This window comes from Melanerpes formicivorus, unplaced genomic scaffold (genome assembly GCF_026170545.1).
Source record: "Melanerpes formicivorus ecotype bairdi unplaced genomic scaffold, bMelFor1.0.p_v2 SCAF_93, whole genome shotgun sequence".
Classification (NCBI taxonomy): domain Eukaryota; kingdom Metazoa; phylum Chordata; class Aves; order Piciformes; family Picidae; genus Melanerpes; species Melanerpes formicivorus.
The window spans coordinates 262,551-279,462 of NW_027142445.1; the positions used below are offsets into that span (position 1 = coordinate 262,551).

General features: G+C 60.2%; 1 protein-coding gene across 1 annotated transcript; it reads right to left on the reverse strand.

The window, feature by feature from the left end:
* Positions 1 to 1,641: 1,641 nt before the first annotated feature.
* Positions 1,642 to 10,806, reverse strand: A4GNT (alpha-1,4-N-acetylglucosaminyltransferase). The gene is made up of 2 exons (XM_068165841.1): positions 10,396 to 10,806; positions 1,642 to 2,253 (listed from the first exon to the last, which is right to left on the reverse strand). The coding sequence occupies exons 1-2, from the start codon at positions 10,798 to 10,800 to the stop codon at positions 1,642 to 1,644; spliced, it is 1,017 nt and encodes a 338-aa protein (XP_068021942.1). The 5' UTR covers positions 10,801 to 10,806.
* Positions 10,807 to 16,912: the final 6,106 nt, after the last annotated feature.

A 16,912-nucleotide genomic window follows, 5' to 3' on the forward strand; every position in this document is an offset into this window, starting at 1 on the left:
TGCAGGTGGCAAACATTCCCTGGCAGGCCACCAGCCTGCCCCCACCTCGCTGCTCAGAGCAGCTCTGCCCGCACAGGCAGAGCTTGGCAGGCTGGGCTGCATTTCAGGCTTGGCATCACTCTGGCAATAGAGGCAATAGGAAGGGAAGGAAATGGACATGGTGCAGCCCCAGCCTTGGGAGAGTTAGGGCAGGGTTGGACTCAGGCACCTTAAAGGGCTTTTCCAGCTGGAATGAGGCCATGGTTCTGAGGCACCCTCCAAATGGCTCTCACTTTGAAAAGCCAAGGTCTGGCTGAGCCTGGCAGCCCCATGCCCACCTCACCCTCCCCCTGTGTGCCTGGTAGGACACACAAGTGGGAGCCTTGGGGCCTGCTAGTTGCAGGGAGCTGGTCAGGGACTGGCCCAGGCTGCCCAGGGAGGTGGTGGAGTCCCCAGCCCTAGAGGTGCTCCACAACCCTGTGGCCATGGTGCTTGGGGCCAGGGTTTGGTGGCCATGGTGGTGTTGGGTTGAAGGTTGGACTGGAGGAGCTTAGAGGTCTTCTTCCAACCTTAATGGCTCCAACGTTTGGGAGGCTGAATTAGGGCCCCCAAGAGCTGAGCAGGCTGCCCAGGGAGGACAGTTTGCCGACTTTGGAAAAGCCCCAAAGCCATTGGGTGCTCAGCTGGGCTTCAGTGCAGACCTTTGCTCCTCACCTCCAGGGCAGATGACCTCTACTGACCCCAGAGGGCTTTGGGAGCCCTGAGGGACCACCCCCCACGCTGTCCCAGAGCCTCAGCACCTCCTCCCTTTCCAGCAGGAGCATTCAGCCAGCACTGACCTCAGGGGACAGGGCAGGGCAAGCCCCTTCCTGAGGGGAGCCCAAGTGAGAGGCTGGCAGCTGGGGCTTTGCCAGGGGCTTGCAGGGCAGAGCAGGCTCAGGGGTGGTGGCTTTTGAACCAGTTTATTCTCTCTGGCACCAGCAAGGTCCCTCTCAAAAACGTAGGGGGTGAGCTGGGTGAGAAACCAGAGGGGACCAGCGGGGCAGGGCCCTGGGCTGCCCTTCCTCAGCAGCTGCAGCTGGCAGCCTCCCTCCAGCTGCAGGACACCGGCCTCAGGCTTCAGCCCGCACCGGCTCCTCTGACAGCAGGAGCTGCCAACAGTGCCAGCGGGGCCAGAGCAGAAACTGCTCCCCCAGGGAAGAAATTGCTCCCCCAGAGCAGAAATTGCTACCCCCAGGGAAGAAACTGCTCCTCCAGGGAAGAAATTGCTCCCTCCAGAGCACAAATTGCTCACCTAGGGAAGAATTTGCTCTCCCCAGGGAAGACATTGCTCCCCCAGGGAAGAATTTGCTCCCCCCAGAGCAGAATTTGCCCCCCCGAGGCCAAGCTTCTCCTCAGGACCTCGTGAGTCCCTCTGTTTCAGGAAGGTTTGGTTCCTGAGCACCTCTGAGGACACAGCACTGAGGCCAAGGTGTCCTTAGTGCCACCGGAGACTCCTGCCCGGGGTAAGCAGCACCATCCTGCACCCCCTGCCGAGCCCCCCAGGCCAGCAGGGCTGGCGGCCGCAGAGAGCTCTCCGCCCTGCCGAGCCGGCCGCTGGCCGCCGCGGGAGCTGCGCTGCGGCCCCGGGGAGGGGAGGGCCGGGAGGATGCTCCCAGCAGGTCACGCAGCAGCCTCCGAGGGTGTGGGGTCCCTCTGCTGAGCGTTTTGGATGAGGTCCTGGTAGGTGGTGGGGCAGTAGGCTCGGTAGAGCTGCTCGGCCAGCGTGTTGCTGCCCGCCACCACGGCCTTGCGGTTGTGGTTCATGAAGTTCCAGAGGTGCAGGGCGTAGGAGTGGTTGAAGCTGGGGCTCCGGTCCCACACCTTGTAGTACCTCCTCCAGGCCGGGTAGGGGATGGGGTAGAAGCGCTGGGGGTTGAGGAAGGAGATGTTGCGGCAGCTGTGGTCCTCGGCGCCGCGGAAGTCCGTCAGGTTGCAGACGGCTTTCAGCACCCTGGTCATCAGGAAGGGGCCCTGGTTGCCCCAGATGTTGCCGTTGTACTTGAGGACGAAGTCCTCCATGCAGTCCCAGAGGAACCAGTGGTGGGCAGGGAAGCCAAAGATGCCGTTGCTGGAGAAGCGCGACTTCTGCGCCGCCAGGAAGCTGCCCTCGGGGATGGGCCGGAGGGAGATGACGTCGGTGTCCATGTAGATGCCGCCGTACTTCCAGATGAGGGCCAGCCTGCTGGCGTCGGAGCTGACGTGCACCCAGTTCTTCTCCTGCTCTGGGACCACCTGCGGGGGCGCAAAGGGGACTCAGGGATGCTGCTGGCGGAGCAGGGGCTGCAGCCGGCCAGCGGCACCAGCAGCGGTCCGCTGAGGGCTCCGGGGAGACCTTGGAGTGGCTCCGCAGCACCTGAGGGGAGAGCTGGGGAGGGACAGGACAAGGGCTGGGGGGGACAGGAGAATGGACAATGGCTTTCAGCCGGGAGAGGGCAGACTCAGACTGGAGAGGAGGAAGAAAGTGTTGAGGGAGGGTGGGGAGAGCCTGGCACAGGCTGCCCAGGGAGGCTGTGGCTGCCTCCTGCCTGGAAACTTCTCCTGTCCAACCTAGCCTTGAACACCTCCAGGGAGGGGGACAACCTGAGGCTGCCCAGGGAGGTTGTGGCTGCCTCCTGCCTGGAAACTTCTCCTGTCCAACCTAGCCTTGAACACCTCCAAGGAGGGGGACAAGCTGAGGCTGCCCAGGGAGGCTGTGGCTGCCTCCTGCCTGGAAACTTCTCCTGTCCAACCTAGCCTTGAACACCTGCAGGAAGGGGACATCCACAACCTGAGGTTGTTGCCCAGGGAGGCTGTGGATGTCCCCTCCCTGGGGAAGTTCAAGGCCAGGCTGGCTGAGGTCCTGAGCAGCCTGGGCTGGTTGGTGGGAGGTGTCCCTGCCCATGGCAGGGGGCTGGAGCTGGATGAGCCTCAAGATCCCTTCCAACCCAACCCATTCCATGATTCCACACTCCCAACCCCACCCCTGCAGCCTTGCAAAGGCACCATCACCTTTTCTGCCTCCAGCTGTGGAACCTGGGATAAGCCAAGAGGGCAGTGGAGGGCCTTGGAGAGCCTTGCTGTGGAAACAGAGCTGAATGCAGAGCAGCTCTCAGCTGCTTTGGTGGTGTCACCAAGGTGACATCAGTGATGCCACCAATCCTTGCCTGCTGCAGTACCTTGTGGGCACTCCCTGAGCACTGCCAGCTCTTGGAGACAGGCTGGAGGCTTCCCATTGGCACTGGTGGTCATTTTGTCTCAGACAAAGGAAAAAGAAGAGGAAATGGGAGAAGAGGAGGCTGAGGGAGACCTCCTTGCTCTCTGCAGCTCCCTGAGAGGAGGCTGCAGCCAGGTGGGGGTTGGGCTCTGCTCCCCAGTCTCAGGTGATGGAAGGAGAGGCAATGGCCTGGAATTGTGCCAGGGGAGGCTAAGGTTGGAGAGGAGGCAAAATGCCTTTGGTGCCAGAGTGGTCAGGGACTGGCAGAGGCTGCCCAGGGAGGTGGTGGAGCCCCCATGCCTGGAGGGGTTCCACAAACCTGTGGACACTTGGGGCCAGGGTTTGGTGGCCATGGTGGGGCTGGGCTGACGGTTGGAGTTGATGATCTTTGAGAGCTTCTCCAACCCAAAGAGGTCTGACCCTAAATAGCTCTGCCCTGCCCAGAGATGGAGGCAAACAAAGGTGCCCCAAGCCAAGCTGTGACCAGGGATTTCCTTGCAGGGTGGAGCTCACAGGCTCCCACCTTGGCTCTGCTCACTCATCTCTCCCATCTCTCCCACACCCCAGCTGCTGGGGGCTCTGCCAGCAGGAACAAGCACTGCAGAGGGCTGGAGCAGCACCTTTTGGCCCACCAGCTTCTGCCCAGGAGGAGTGTGAAGGGATGCTTCATCCACACAGGGACCTGAGCACTGCTACCAATGTTTGCTTGCCAGAGGGATGAGGCTCTGCGGCTAGAGAGGAGGAAATGCTGCTGATGTGTGCCAGGGACACACTGCAAGGGGTGGCCAAAGGGATCCTGTTCTGACCCAGACAAGCTCCAGGTGATTCCTTTCACACAGCCAGTCCCAGAATCCTGCTGGGAAGGGACCCTTAAAGGCCATCTCATCCAGGGACACTTCTAACCAGGCCAGGGTGCTCAGGGTCCCAGCAAGTTTGACCTTGAATGTCTCCAGGGATGGGGACTCAACCACCTCTCAGGGCAACCTGTTCCAGTGCTTCACTACCCTCACAATAAAGAGCTTCCTCCTGATGGCTTCTTGATGTCAGACCTCACCTCCAACCCTGCCTCCAGCTCTGCTGTCCCCAGCAGGAGAAGGACACAGAGCTGCTGGAGAGAGGCCAGAGGAGGCCACAGAGATGCTCCCAGGGCTGGAGCAGCTCTGCTGTGAGCACAGGCTGAGGGAGCTGGGGCTGTGCAGCCTGCAGAGGAGAAGGCTCCAGGGGCACCTCAGAGCTGCCTGCCAGGACCTGAAGGGATCCTGCAGGAAGGCTGCAGAGAGACTTTTGCTGAGGGGGTCTGAGCCAGGCCAAGGGGAAATGGTTTGGAGCTGAGGCAGAGCAGGGTTAGAGTGGAGCTGAGGAAGAAGTTGTTCAGCAGGAGGGAGCTGAGGCTCTGGCCCAGGTTGCCCAGGGAGGCTGTGGCTGCCTCCTGCCTGGGGGTGTTCAAGGCCAGACTGGATGAGGTTGAGCAGCTGAGTCTAGCTGAGAGCTGTCCCTGCCCATGGCAGGAGGTTGGAGCAGGGGAGCTCTGAGGTCCCTTCCAGCCTGAGCCATTCCATGATGCTACACCTCCCCTGCTGCAGCCCTGTGTGTCTTCACTCCCTCTTGAACCCACTCCAGACTTTTCCTCCCTCTCCACTTCTCAGCCCTCCCCCCTTTGGAAGGAGGGGAAGGCTTCTCGAGGTATGTTCAAGGAAGTTGTTAGATTATGTAGGAACAAAATTAGGGAGGCTAAGGCCCAGCTGGAACTGAAGCTGGCCACCTCAGTCAGAGATAATAAAAAGCATGTTTACAAATATATTAACACTACAAAGAAGGGCAGGAAGAACCTGCACTCCCTATGGGACCTGGAGGGGAACACTGTGACTGAAGAGGAGGCAAAGGCTGAGCTCCTGAACACCTTCTTTGCCTCAATGTTTAACAGCAAGGCAGGAGGAGTTCAGGACAAGTGGCCTCCTGAGCTGGGCGATGGGGTCAGGGAGCAGTGTAGTGACCTGGCAATCCATGAGGAATTGCTTTGGGACCTACTGAGCCACCTGGACACTCACAAGTCCATGGGGCCGGATGGGATCCATCCTAGGGTGCTGAGAGAGCTGGCAGATGAGCTGCCAAGCTGCTCTCCATCATTTTCCTCCAGTCCTAGCTCACTGGAGAGGTCCCAGGTGACTGGAAGCTGCCAAGGTGGTCCCCATCCACAAGAAGGGTGGGATGGAGGAACCTGGAAACTCCAGGCCTGGCAGCCTGACCTCAGTGCCAGGGAAAGTGATGGAGCAGATTATCCTGGGGGCAATAACCGCACCTGAAGGATGGCCAAGGGCTCAGGTCCAGCCAGCATGGATTTAGGAGGGGCAGGTCCTGCCTCTCCAACCTGATCTCCTTCTATGCCCAGGTGACTGCCTGGTGGATGTGGGGCAGGCTGTGGATGTGGTCTGCCTGGACTGCAGCAAGGCCTTTGACACCATCCCCCACAGCAAACTGCTGGCCAAGCTGTCAGCCCCTGGCTTGGACTGCAGCTCTCTGAGCTGGGTTAGGAACTGGCTGGAGGCTGAGCCCAGAGAGTGGTGGTGAATGGTGCCACAGCCAGCTGGCAGCCAGGCACCAGTGGTGTGCCCCAGGGATCAGTGCTGGGCCCCATCCTCTTTAACATCTTCATTGATGATCTGGAGGAGGGGATTGAGTCAGGCATCAGCACATTTGCAGCTGACAGCAAGCTGGGAGCAGATGTTGGTCAGTTAGAGGACAGAAGGGCTCTGCAGAGGGACCTTGCCAGGCTGGACAGATGGGCAGAGGCCAACAGGATGGCATTCAACAAGTCCAAGTGCCAGGGGCTGCACTTTGGCCACAGCAACCCCAGGCAGAGCTACAGGCTGGGGTCAGAGTGGCTGAGAGCTGCCAAAGAGAGAGGGACCTGGGGGTGCTGATTGACAGCTGCCTGAACATGAGCCAGCAGTGTGCCCAGGTGGCCAAGAAGGACAATGGCATCCTGGCCTGCATAGTATCATAGTATCATTCAGGGTTGGAAGGGACCACAAGGATCAGCTAGTTCCAACCCCCCTGCCATGGGCAGGGACACCCCACACTAGAGCAGCCTGGCCACAGCCTCATCCAGCCTGGGCTTAAACACCTCCAGGGACAGGGCCCCAGCCACCTCCCTGGACAACCCATTCCAGGGCCTCACCACTCTCATGGGGAAGAACTTCCTCCTCACCTCCAGCCTGAATCTCCCCACCTCCAGCTTCATTCCATTCCCCCTAGTCCTATCACTCCCTGAGATCCTGAGCAGTCCCTCCCCAGCCTTCCTGTAGCCCCCTTCAGACACTGGAAGGCCACAATGAGGTCACCTGGGAGCCTTCTCTTCTGCAGACTGAACAGCCCCAACTCCTTCAGTCTGTCCTCACAGGAGAGGTGCTCCAGCCCTTTGCTCATCCTCCTGGCCCTGCTCTGGACACCTTCCAGCACCTCCACATCCCTCTTGTAATAGGGGCTCCAGAACTGGAGGCAGTACTCCAGGTGGGGTCTCAGCAGAGCTGAGCAGAGGGGGAGAATCACCTCCCTTGCCCTGCTGGCCACACTTCTCCTGATGCAGCCCAGGATCTGATTGGCTTTCTGGGCTGCAAGTGCACACTGAGAGCTCCTGGTGAGCTTCTCCTCCACCAGCACCCCCAAGTCTCTCTCCTCAGGGCTGCTTTCCAGCCAGTCCCTGCCCAGCCTGGATTTGTGCCTGGGATTGCCTCGACCCAGCTGCAGGACCCTGCCCTTGGTCTTGTTGAACCTCCTGAGGTTGGCTTGTGCCCACCTCTCCAGCCTGTCCAGGTCCCTCTGGATGGATCCCTTCCCTCCTGCTGTCTGCTGCACCACACAGCTTGGTGTCATCAGCAAACTTGCTGAGGGTGCACTCAATGCCACTGTCCATGGCACCCACACAGATGTTGAACAAGCCTGGTCCCAGGACTGATCCCTGAGGGACTCTGCTTGTCCCTGGCCTCCACTGGGACATGGAGCCATTGCCAGCCACTCTTTGGGTGCAGCCATCAAGCCAGTTCCTTATCCATCTAGTGGTCACCCATCACACCCATGTGTCACCAGCCTGGAGCCCAGGATGTGGTGTGGGACAGTGTTGAAGGCTGTGCTCAGCTCCTGGTAAATGACATCAGTTGCTCTCCCCTCAGCTATTAATTTTGTCACCTGCTCATAGAAGGCCACCAGGTTGGTCAGGCAGGATTTGCCCTTGGTGAAGCCATGCTGACTGTTCCCAATCACCTCTTCACTATTCTTCTGAGCCAGTAGTGCCTCCAGGAGGATCTGCTCCATGATCTTTCCGGGCACAGAGGTGAGACTGACTGGCCTGGAGTTCCCTGGTTCCTCCTTCTTACCCTGTTTGAAGATGGGAGCAATGTTTCCCCTTTTCCAGTCTGTGGGGACTGCCCCAGACTGCCAGGACTTTTGAAATAGAATAGAGAGGGGTTTAGCAACCTCCTCTGCCAGTTCTCTCAGCACCCGTGGGTGTATCCCGTCGGGTCCCATGGACTTGAACACTTTCAGGTTCTTCAGGTGATCACCAACCTGATCTGCACTTACCATGGGCAGTTCTTCCTCCCCGTCCCTGGCATTGTCTTCCATAACATCAGGAGTGTGGCTAGAGGCCCTTGCAGTGAAGACTGAGGTAAAGAAGTTATTAAGTGCCTCAGCCTTTTCCTCATCACTTGTGACCATGTCACCAGTTTCCTTTCTGAGGGGGCCCACACCTTCCCTAGGCTTCTTCTTCCCATTCATATACCTGTAGAAGTTCTTAGTGTTCCCTTTAATCTCCCTGGCTAGATTCAACTCAAACTCTGCTTTGGCTTTCCTAACCAGGACTCTTGCTGCTCAGGCAACTTCCTTATCTCCCCCCTGTTCTACCTGTCCTTCTCTCCACTGCCTGTAGAGTTTCCTTTTATGTCATAGTGTGTCCAGTAGCTCCTTGCTCATCCAGGCAGGCCTCCTAGCATTCTTACCTGCTTTTCTCTTTGTTGGTACACAGAGCTCCTGGACACAGAGGAGGTGGTCCTTGAATACTGACCAGCTGTCCTGGGTCCCTCTTCCCTCCAGGGCTTTGTCCCACCACACTTTGGCTATCAGATCCCTGAAGCCATCAAAATCTGCACGCCTAAAGTCTAGGGTCGTGAGCTTGGAATACTTCCTCCTGATTGCCCTGAGGAGATTCAATTCAACTGCTTCATGGTCACTGCAGCCAAGGCTGTCTATGAGCCTCACGTTGCTTACCAGCCCTTCCCTGTTGGTGAGAGCAAGGTCCAGCATAGCACCATTTCTTGTTGGTTCCTCTACCATTTGGAGGAGGAAGTTGTCTTCTATGCAGTCCAGGACCATCCTGGATTGCTGGTGCCTTGCTGTGTTGTCCCTCCAGCAGATGTCTGGGTGGTTGAAATCCCCCATGAGGACCAGGGCTTGTGACCTGGAAGCTGCTTCTATTTGCCTGTGGAGGGCCTCATCTGCTTGGATCTGCTGGTCAGGTGGCCTGTAGGAGACCCCCACAGTAATATCTCCTTCCCCTGTCCTGCCTTTAATTTTGACCCATACACTCTCAACTAGCTTATCATCCCTCCCCAGTTGGAGCTCCACTGATTCCAACTGGCTATTGACATAGAGGGCAACACCTCCTCCTCTCCTTCCCTGCCTATCCTTCCTAAAGAGTTTATACCCATCTATGCCTACATCCCTGTCATGGGATTCATCCCACCAAGTGTCAGTAACAGCCACTATGTCGTGGCATCCCAGCAGCACAGTGGCCCTTACCTCATCCTGTTTATTGCCCAAGCTGCGTGCATTCGCATAGAAGCACTTCAGCTGGGCTGGCCCTGGCCTCCTCTTGTGCCAATTCCCCTCGGTTTCCACAGAATGTCCTGGTGGATCATTCGTGGCTTGCCTCAGGGCAGCAAGTTGAGAGCCCTTACCAGCTCTCCTTCTCTCTACTGCTGGTGAGCTGCCCCTCTGTCACCGGCCAGCAGGAGACTATTAACCCCTTCCCCCTTCAAATCTAGTTTAAAGCCCTATCAATGAGCCCTGCCAATTCCTGCCCCAGGATTCTTATCCCCCTCTGGGACAAGTGTGTCCCATGAGTTGTTTTCAGCTCTGGTGCCTTGAAAACCAATCCATGATTGTGGAACCCAAAGCCCTGTTGATGGCACCAGCCCCTGAGCCATGAATTGACCTGTTGGCCCTTCCTCAGTGTGTCCTCATCCATTGCTGACGTTAGAGGGATGGCAGAGAACATGACTTGAGCCCCTGATCCCTTTAGCATTTGCCCTAAGGTTCTGAAGTCTTTTTTAATGGATTGTGAGCCCCTCATTGTTACATCGTCACTGCCCACCTGAAAGACCAGCAGTGGGCAGTAGTCTGATGGACTCACGAGGTTGGGAATTCTATCTACAATGTCTTTTACTTGGGCACCAGGGAGGCAGCTGACAGCTCTATGAAATGGCTCTGGTCTGCAGAGGGACCCTCTGCAGTGGTGTGTCCCAGGGATCAGTGCTGGGCCCCATCCTCTTTAACATCTTCATTGATGACTTGGAGGAAGAGTGTGGCCAGCAGGAGCAGGGAGCTCATTGTGCCCCTGTACTCTGCTTTGGTTAGGCCACACCATGGGTCCTGTGTCCAGTTCTGGGCTCCTCAGTTTAGGAAGGACATTGAGAGACTTGAAGGTGTCCAGAGAAGGGCAACAAGGCTGGGGAGAGGCCTTGAGCACAGCCCTGTGAGGAGAGGCTGAGGGAGCTGGGGTTGCTTAGCCTGGAGAAGAGGAGGCTCAGGGGAGACCTCCTTGCCCTCTACAACTACCTGAAGGGAGGTTGTAGCCAGGAGGGGGTTGGACTCTTCTCCCAGGCAACCAGCACCAGAACAAGAGGACACAGTCTCAAGCTGTGCCAGGGGAGGTTTAGGCTGGAGGTGAGGAGAAAGTTCTTCACAGAGAGAACTGTGACCAATGGGTCATTGGAATGTGCTGCCCAGGGAGGTGGTGGAGTCCCCATCCCTGGAGGTGTTCAGGAGGGGATTGGATGTGGCACTTGGTGCCATGGTCTGGTCATGTGGTCTGTGTTGACAGGTTGGACTGGATGATCCTTGAGGTCTCTTTCAACCTTGGTTGTACTGTGATACTGTCCCTGCCTCCCCCCTGCCCCGGTGCCCACCTGGTTGTACCACTGGAGCAGAGGAGTCTCCTGGAAGATGGCTTCCAGCTGGAGGGGGAAGATGAAGACGTTCTTCATGGAGGAGAGGAGGGAGAAGGCTGCGTAGCTGGAGTTGCCCTGCAGGGCTGTGTGGTTGCCGAGTCCCTTCATGAAGAGGATGACTGCCCTGTCCTGGTAGGTCCTGGCGGCAGACTCCACGGAGCAGGACACCAGCGGGGGCGGCTCCAGGCGCTCGCTGGTCTCCAGGAAGATGATGCTCCTGCCCAGGCTCAGCACCTGCTCGGGGCTCAGGAGGTGCTTGGAGAGGGGCACGTAGGGGAAGAAGCAGCCAGAGAGCAGGGAGAGCTCGTACAGGATGCCGGAGATGAAGAAGAAGCTGAGGCAGAGGTGGATTTTCTTCAGCATCCTTGCTCTGCCGGGGCCCGGGATGTCACGCCGCAGCCGGGGGCGCTGAGGAGAGACAGCAACAGCAACAGGTGAAGAGGGCAGGGGCGGGGCAGGGGCGGGGCTGGGGCGGGGCAGGGGATGGGCAGGGCAAGGATGTGTGGACAATGTGGTGGCAAGGCAGTGTGGGCAGGCTCTGAGCTTCACTCCATGGCACACAGGCAGTGTGGGCAGGCTCTGAGCTTCACTCCATGGCACACAGGCAGTGTGGGCAGGCTCTGAGCTTCACTCCATGGCACACAGGCAGTGTGGGCAGGCTCTGAGCTTCACTCCATGGCACACAGGCAGTGTGGGCAGGCTCTGAGCTTCACTCCATGGCACACAGGCAGTGTGGGCAGGCTCAGAGCTTCACTCCATGGCACACAGGCAGTGTGGGCAGGCTCAGAGCTTCACTCCATGGCACACAGGCAGTGTGGGCAGGCTCTGAGCTTCACTCCATGGCACACAGGCAGTGTGGGCAGGCTCTGAGCTTCACTCCATGGCACACAGGCAGTGTGGGCAGGCTCTGAGCTTCACTCCATGGCACACAGGCAGTGTGGGCAGGCTCAGAGCTTCACTCCATGGCACACAGGCAGTGTGGGCAGGCTCAGAGCTTCACTCCATGGCATGAAGGCAGTGTGGGCAGGCTCTGAGCTTCACTCCATGGCACACAGGCAGTGTGGGCAGGCTCAGAGCTTCACTCCATGGCACACAGGCAGTGTGGGCAGGCTCTGAGCTTCACTCCATGGCACACAGGCAGTGTGGGCAGGCTCTGAGCTTCACTCCATGGCACACAGGCAGTGTGGGCAGGCTCTGAGCTTCACTCCATGGCACACAGGCAGTGTGGGCAGGCTCTGAGCTTCACTCCATGGCACACAGGCAGTGTGGGCAGGCTCAGAGCTTCACTCCATGGCACACAGGCAGTGTGGGCAGGCTCAGAGCTTCACTCCATGGCACACAGGCAGTGTGGGCAGGCTCAGAGCTTCACTCCATGGCACACAGGCAGTGTGGGCAGGCTCAGAGCTTCACTCCATGGCACACAGGCAGTGTGGGCAGGCTCTGAGCTTCACTCCATGGCACACAGGCAGTGTGGGCAGGCTCAGAGCTTCACTCCATGGCACACAGGCAGTGTGGGCAGGCTCTGAGCTTCACTCCATGGCACACAGGCAGTGTGGGCAGGCTCTGAGCTTCACTCCATGGCACACAGGCAGTGTGGGCAGGCTCTGAGCTTCACTCCATGGCACACAGGCAGTGTGGGCAGGCTCTGAGCTTCACTCCATGGCACACAGGCAGTGTGGGCAGGCTCAGAGCTTCACTCCATGGCACACAGGCAGTGTGGGCAGGCTCAGAGCTTCACTCCATGGCACACAGGCAGTGTGGGCAGGCTCTGAGCTCCACTCCATGGCACATAGGCAGTGTGGGCAGGCTCAGGCCTTTTCCCCAGCACAGCCCTGGCAGGATGTCTCATGGTCCACCCTGTGGGCTGAGGTGCTGGGGTCACACCTCCTCATCCCTGTCCAGGCAGGGGACACCAGGAGAGGCCCTGGGGAGGCTCTGTGCTGATGGCACAGCTGTGCAGGCATTGGGTAGGCAGAGAGGGAAGGAGCAAGGCAGAGAGCAGGGAGGGCATGGTGAGAAGGATCAGCTCAGCCCATGCCATGCCAAGGGCCACCAAGCCAAGCCCTGGGGCAGGGTGGTGTGGCAAAGTGCTGCCAAGCACTGCAGCATTGTGCCAACACTGCTTGTCCACAAGCAGGGGATGCCAGGACCCAGATGTGCCAGTGGCATTAGGTGGCCAGGGAGGCTGCCCCTGCCAGTGAGGTCATGGTGAGAGGCTGGGAAGTGTCAACCAAAGCCAAACCACCAGCACCTGGGCACCAAAGTTTGTCTCACGCTTCAGCCCTGAGGGCTGTGAGGGGTTTGGGGCTGCAGGAGCAGAGGGAGGCAGATGTGAGGCCAGCAAGCAGCGGGTGCTGCACAAGCAAGGGGCTAGGACCTACCTGGGTTATAGCTCTGAGAAACCCACATGGCCAGGTGGTTGCTTTGCCATCCCAGTGGCAGTTGGAGTCCTTCAAAGCCCAGCTTCCTGCTGAAGACCCCCAGACTGTCTGGAGCATATGCAGAGGGGGTTCTGAGGGCAGGACACCGATGCACAGAGGGAAACTGCCTCTGCTGCAGGCTGAGTCCCACTTCCAAGGGTGGTTTGGGGCCAGCAGGGCTCACCTGGAAGGACAGAGGAGGGACAGGTTTTAGGGGAGCCTACGTCAGCCTGGCCCAGCTCCTCCTTCCTGCTCTGCCCACAAGAGAAGGCCCCAGGGCAGCAGGGCTGCTCCTGCTGCAAAAGGCAGGAGTGAGTCACAGCTGCATCACCCTCTGGGACAGGCTCCTGACCAAGGAAATTCCCTCCTGAAAGGTTACCTGGCTGCACCCCAGCAGCTCTGCAGCGGTCCTGAGCCAGGGGCCAGCAGAGAGGAGACACTGAGTGACAGAGCAGTGTCCAGCCACCCCAGCCTGATTGATTGAAGGGGGTGTGAGGGAGCAGAGCTCTGTGTGCTGGGCTCGCTCATGAGGCACAGACACCAAGCAGAACACAGCTGAGCCCTTTGGAAGCTCCCCAGCGAGTGCTGGAAGCTGTGGCAGCTCCTGATCCACATCCCCCAGCCAGATCCTCCCCACACTGGATGCTGAAGATGAGGAGCAGTGGTTTGGAACTGGAGCAGGACAGAGTCAGGCTGGACACCAGGAGGAAGTTCTGCACAGGGAGGCTGGGGAGACACTGGCACAGGCTGCCCAGGGAGGGGGCTGAGGCTCCATCCCTGCAGACATCCAAGCTCAGCCTGGATGTGTCCCTGGGCAGCCTGCTCCAGCTGGAGCTGTGCCTGGGGCTGCAGGGATTGGACAGGATGCCCTTGGAGGACAGGATCAGCTTCCAACCTGATGCAATCTGTGGCTCTGTGACTGTTCACAGCATGGGTTGGGTTGGAAGGGATCTCCAAGATCACCTAATTCCACCACCCCTGCCATGGGCAGGGACCCCTCCCACCAGCCCAGGCTGCTCAAGGCCTCATCCAAGCTGGCCTTGAGCACCTCCCCATAGTCCCACAACAGACTTTGCTCCCTGGGTGACCACCACAGTGTGGGAGAAGCAGCCAGGGGTGAGCAGGGTGCCAGCAGTGGCTGTGGGTAGGACCTGCTGGACACAGCAGCCTGCAGAGCAGAGAATGCTGCCCCTGTTTTTAGCTCCAGCCAGCCTTCCCCAGGGTCCTCCCACTCTGCTGTGCTGCCCCAGCAGCCTGCAGCCCTTCATGCAGGAGGCAGCACCCAGGGCCTCCTCCTGCAGATAAGGATATTGGATGGAAGACAAGGAGTGGAGAGCAAACACAAGAGGTTTGGAGACAGCTTGTTCCGAAGCCTGCAGATAAAGCAGCCTGAGCTGCAGAGCCCCACAGCCCCAGCCAGGCTCAGCCCCAGCAGGAATGCTCAGAGCCCAGGGCAAGAGGGACTGAGAAAGCCCAGCAGAAGGGAGACTCCAAGCAGCCCCCAACGAGGCTGCCAAAGTCGGCCCCCAGGAGGCTGCAGAGTCCCCCCCCAGGAGGCTGCAGAGTCGGCCCCCAGGAGGCTGCAGAGTCGCCCCCAGGAGGCTGCCAAAATCGCCCCCCAGGAGGCTGCAGAGTCGGCCCCCAGGAGGCTGCAGAGTCTCCCCCCAGGAGGCTGCCAAAATCGGCCTCCAGGAGGCTGCAGAGTCTCCCCCCAGGAGGCTGCAGAGTCGCCCCCAGGAGGCTGCCAAAATCGCCCCCCAGGAGGCTGCAGAGTCGGCCCCCAGGAGGCTGCAGAGTCTCCCCCCAGGAGGCTGCCAAAATCGGCCTCCAGGAGGCTGCAGAGTCTCCCCCCAGGAGGCTGCAGAGTTGCCCCCAGGAGGCTGCCAAAATCGGCCTCCAGGAGGCTGCAGAGTCACCCCCAGGAGGCTGCCAAATTGCCCCCAGGAGGCTGCCAAAATCGGCCTCCAGGAGGCTGCAGAGTCACCCCCAGGAGGCTGCCAAATTGCCCCCAGGAGGCTGCCAAAATCGGCCCCCAGGAGGCTGCAGAGTCTCCCCCAGGAGGCTGCAGAATCGCCCCCAGGAGGCTGCAGAGTTGGCCCCCAGGAGGCTGCAGAGTCGGCCCCCAGGAGGCTGCCAAAATCGGCCCCCAGGAGGCTGCAGAGTCTCCCCCCAGGAGGCTGCAGAGTTGCCCCCAGGAGGCTGCCAAAATCGGCCTCCAGGAGGCTGCAGAGTCACCCCCAGGAGGCTGCCAAATTGCCCCCAGGAGGCTGCCAAAATCGGCCTCCAGGAGGCTGCAGAGTCACCCCCAGGAGGCTGCCAAATTGCCCCCAGGAGGCTGCCAAAATCGGCCCCCAGGAGGCTGCAGAGTCTCCCCCAGGAGGCTGCAGAATCGCCCCCAGGAGGCTGCAGAGTCGGCCCCCAGGAGGCTGCAGAGTCGGCCCCCAGGAGGCTGCCAAAATCGGCCCCCAGGAGGCTGCAGAGTCTCCCCCAGGAGGCTGCCAAAATCGGCCTCCAGGAGGCTGCAGAGTCTCCCCCCAGGAGGCTGCAGAGTCGCCCCCAGGAGGCTGCAGAGTCTCCCCCAGGAGGCTGCCAAAATCGGCCTCCAGGAGGCTGCAGAGTCTCCCCCCAGGAGGCTGCAGAGTCTCCCCCCAGGAGGCTGCAGAGTTGGCCCCCAGGAGGCTGCAGAGTCGGCCCCCAGGAGGCTGCCAAAATCGGCCCCCAGGAGGCTGCAGAGTCTCCCCCCAGGAGGCTGCAGAGTTGCCCCCAGGAGGCTGCAGAGTTGCCCCCAGGAGGCTGCAGAGTCTCCCCCCAGGAGGCTGCAGAGTTGCCCCCAGGAGGCTGCCAAAATCGGCCTCCAGGAGGCTGCAGAGTCGGCCCCCAGGAGGCTGCCAAAATCGGCCCCCAGGAGGCTGCAGAGTCTCCCCCCAGGAGGCTGCAGAGTTGCCCCCAGGAGGCTGCCAAAATCGGCCTCCAGGAGGCTGCAGAGTCACCCCCAGGAGGCTGCCAAATTGCCCCCAGGAGGCTGCCAAAATCGGCCTCCAGGAGGCTGCAGAGTCACCCCCAGGAGGCTGCCAAATTGCCCCCAGGAGGCTGCCAAAATCGGCCCCCAGGAGGCTGCAGAGTCACCCCCAGGAGGCTGCCAAATTGCCCCCAGGAGGCTGCCAAAATCGGCCCCCAGGAGGCTGCAGAGTCACCCCCAGGAGGCTGCCAAATTGCCCCCAGGAGGCTGCCAAAATCGGCCCCCAGGAGGCTGCAGAGTCACCCCCAGGAGGCTGCCAAATTGCCCCCAGGAGGCTGCCAAAATCGGCCCCCAGGAGGCTGCAGAGTCACCCCCAGGAGGCTGCCAAATTGCCCCCAGGAGGCTGCCAAAATCGGCCCCCAGGAGGCTGCAGAGTCTCCCCCCAGGAGGCTGCAGAGTTGCCCCCAGGAGGCTGCCAAAATCGGCCCCCAGGAGGCTGCAGAGTCACCCCCAGGAGGCTGCCAAATTGCCCCCAGGAGGCTGCCAAAATCGGCCTCCAGGAGGCTGCAGAGTCACCCCCAGGAGGCTGCCAAATTGCCCCCAGGAGGCTGCCAAAATCGGCCCCCAGGAGGCTGCAGAGTCTCCCCCAGGAGGCTGCAGAATCGCCCCCAGGAGGCTGCAGAGTCGGCCCCCAGGAGGCTGCAGAGTCGGCCCCCAGGAGGCTGCCAAAATCGGCCCCCAGGAGGCTGCAGAGTCTCCCCCAGGAGGCTGCAGAGTCGCCCCCAGGAGGCTGCAGAGTCTCCCCCAGGAGGCTGCCAAAATCGGCCTCCAGGAGGCTGCAGAGTCTCCCCCCAGGAGGCTGCAGAGTCGCCCCCAGGAGGCTGCAGAGTCTCCCCCAGGAGGCTGCCAAAATCGGCCTCCAGGAGGCTGCAGAGTCTCCCCCCAGGAGGCTGCAGAGTCTCCCCCCAGGAGGCTGCAGAGTCTCCCCCCAGGAGGCTGCCAAAATCGGCCCCCAGGAGGCTGCAGAGTCTCCCCCAGGAGGCTGCAGAGTCGGCCCCCAGGAGGCTGCAGAGAAATAAACCCCCAAGAGCCAACA

Bases quoted from the DNA above. Each gene is read 5' to 3' on its own strand.
- A4GNT (XM_068165841.1), bottom strand. From the start codon at position 10,800: ATGCTGAAGAAAATCCACCTCTGCCTCAGCTTCTTCTTCATCTCCGGC. The intron at 2,254-10,395 runs GTGGGCACCGGG...GCGCCCCCGCAG, and splicing joins TGCTCCAGTGGTACAACCAG to GTGGTCCCAGAGCAGGAGAA.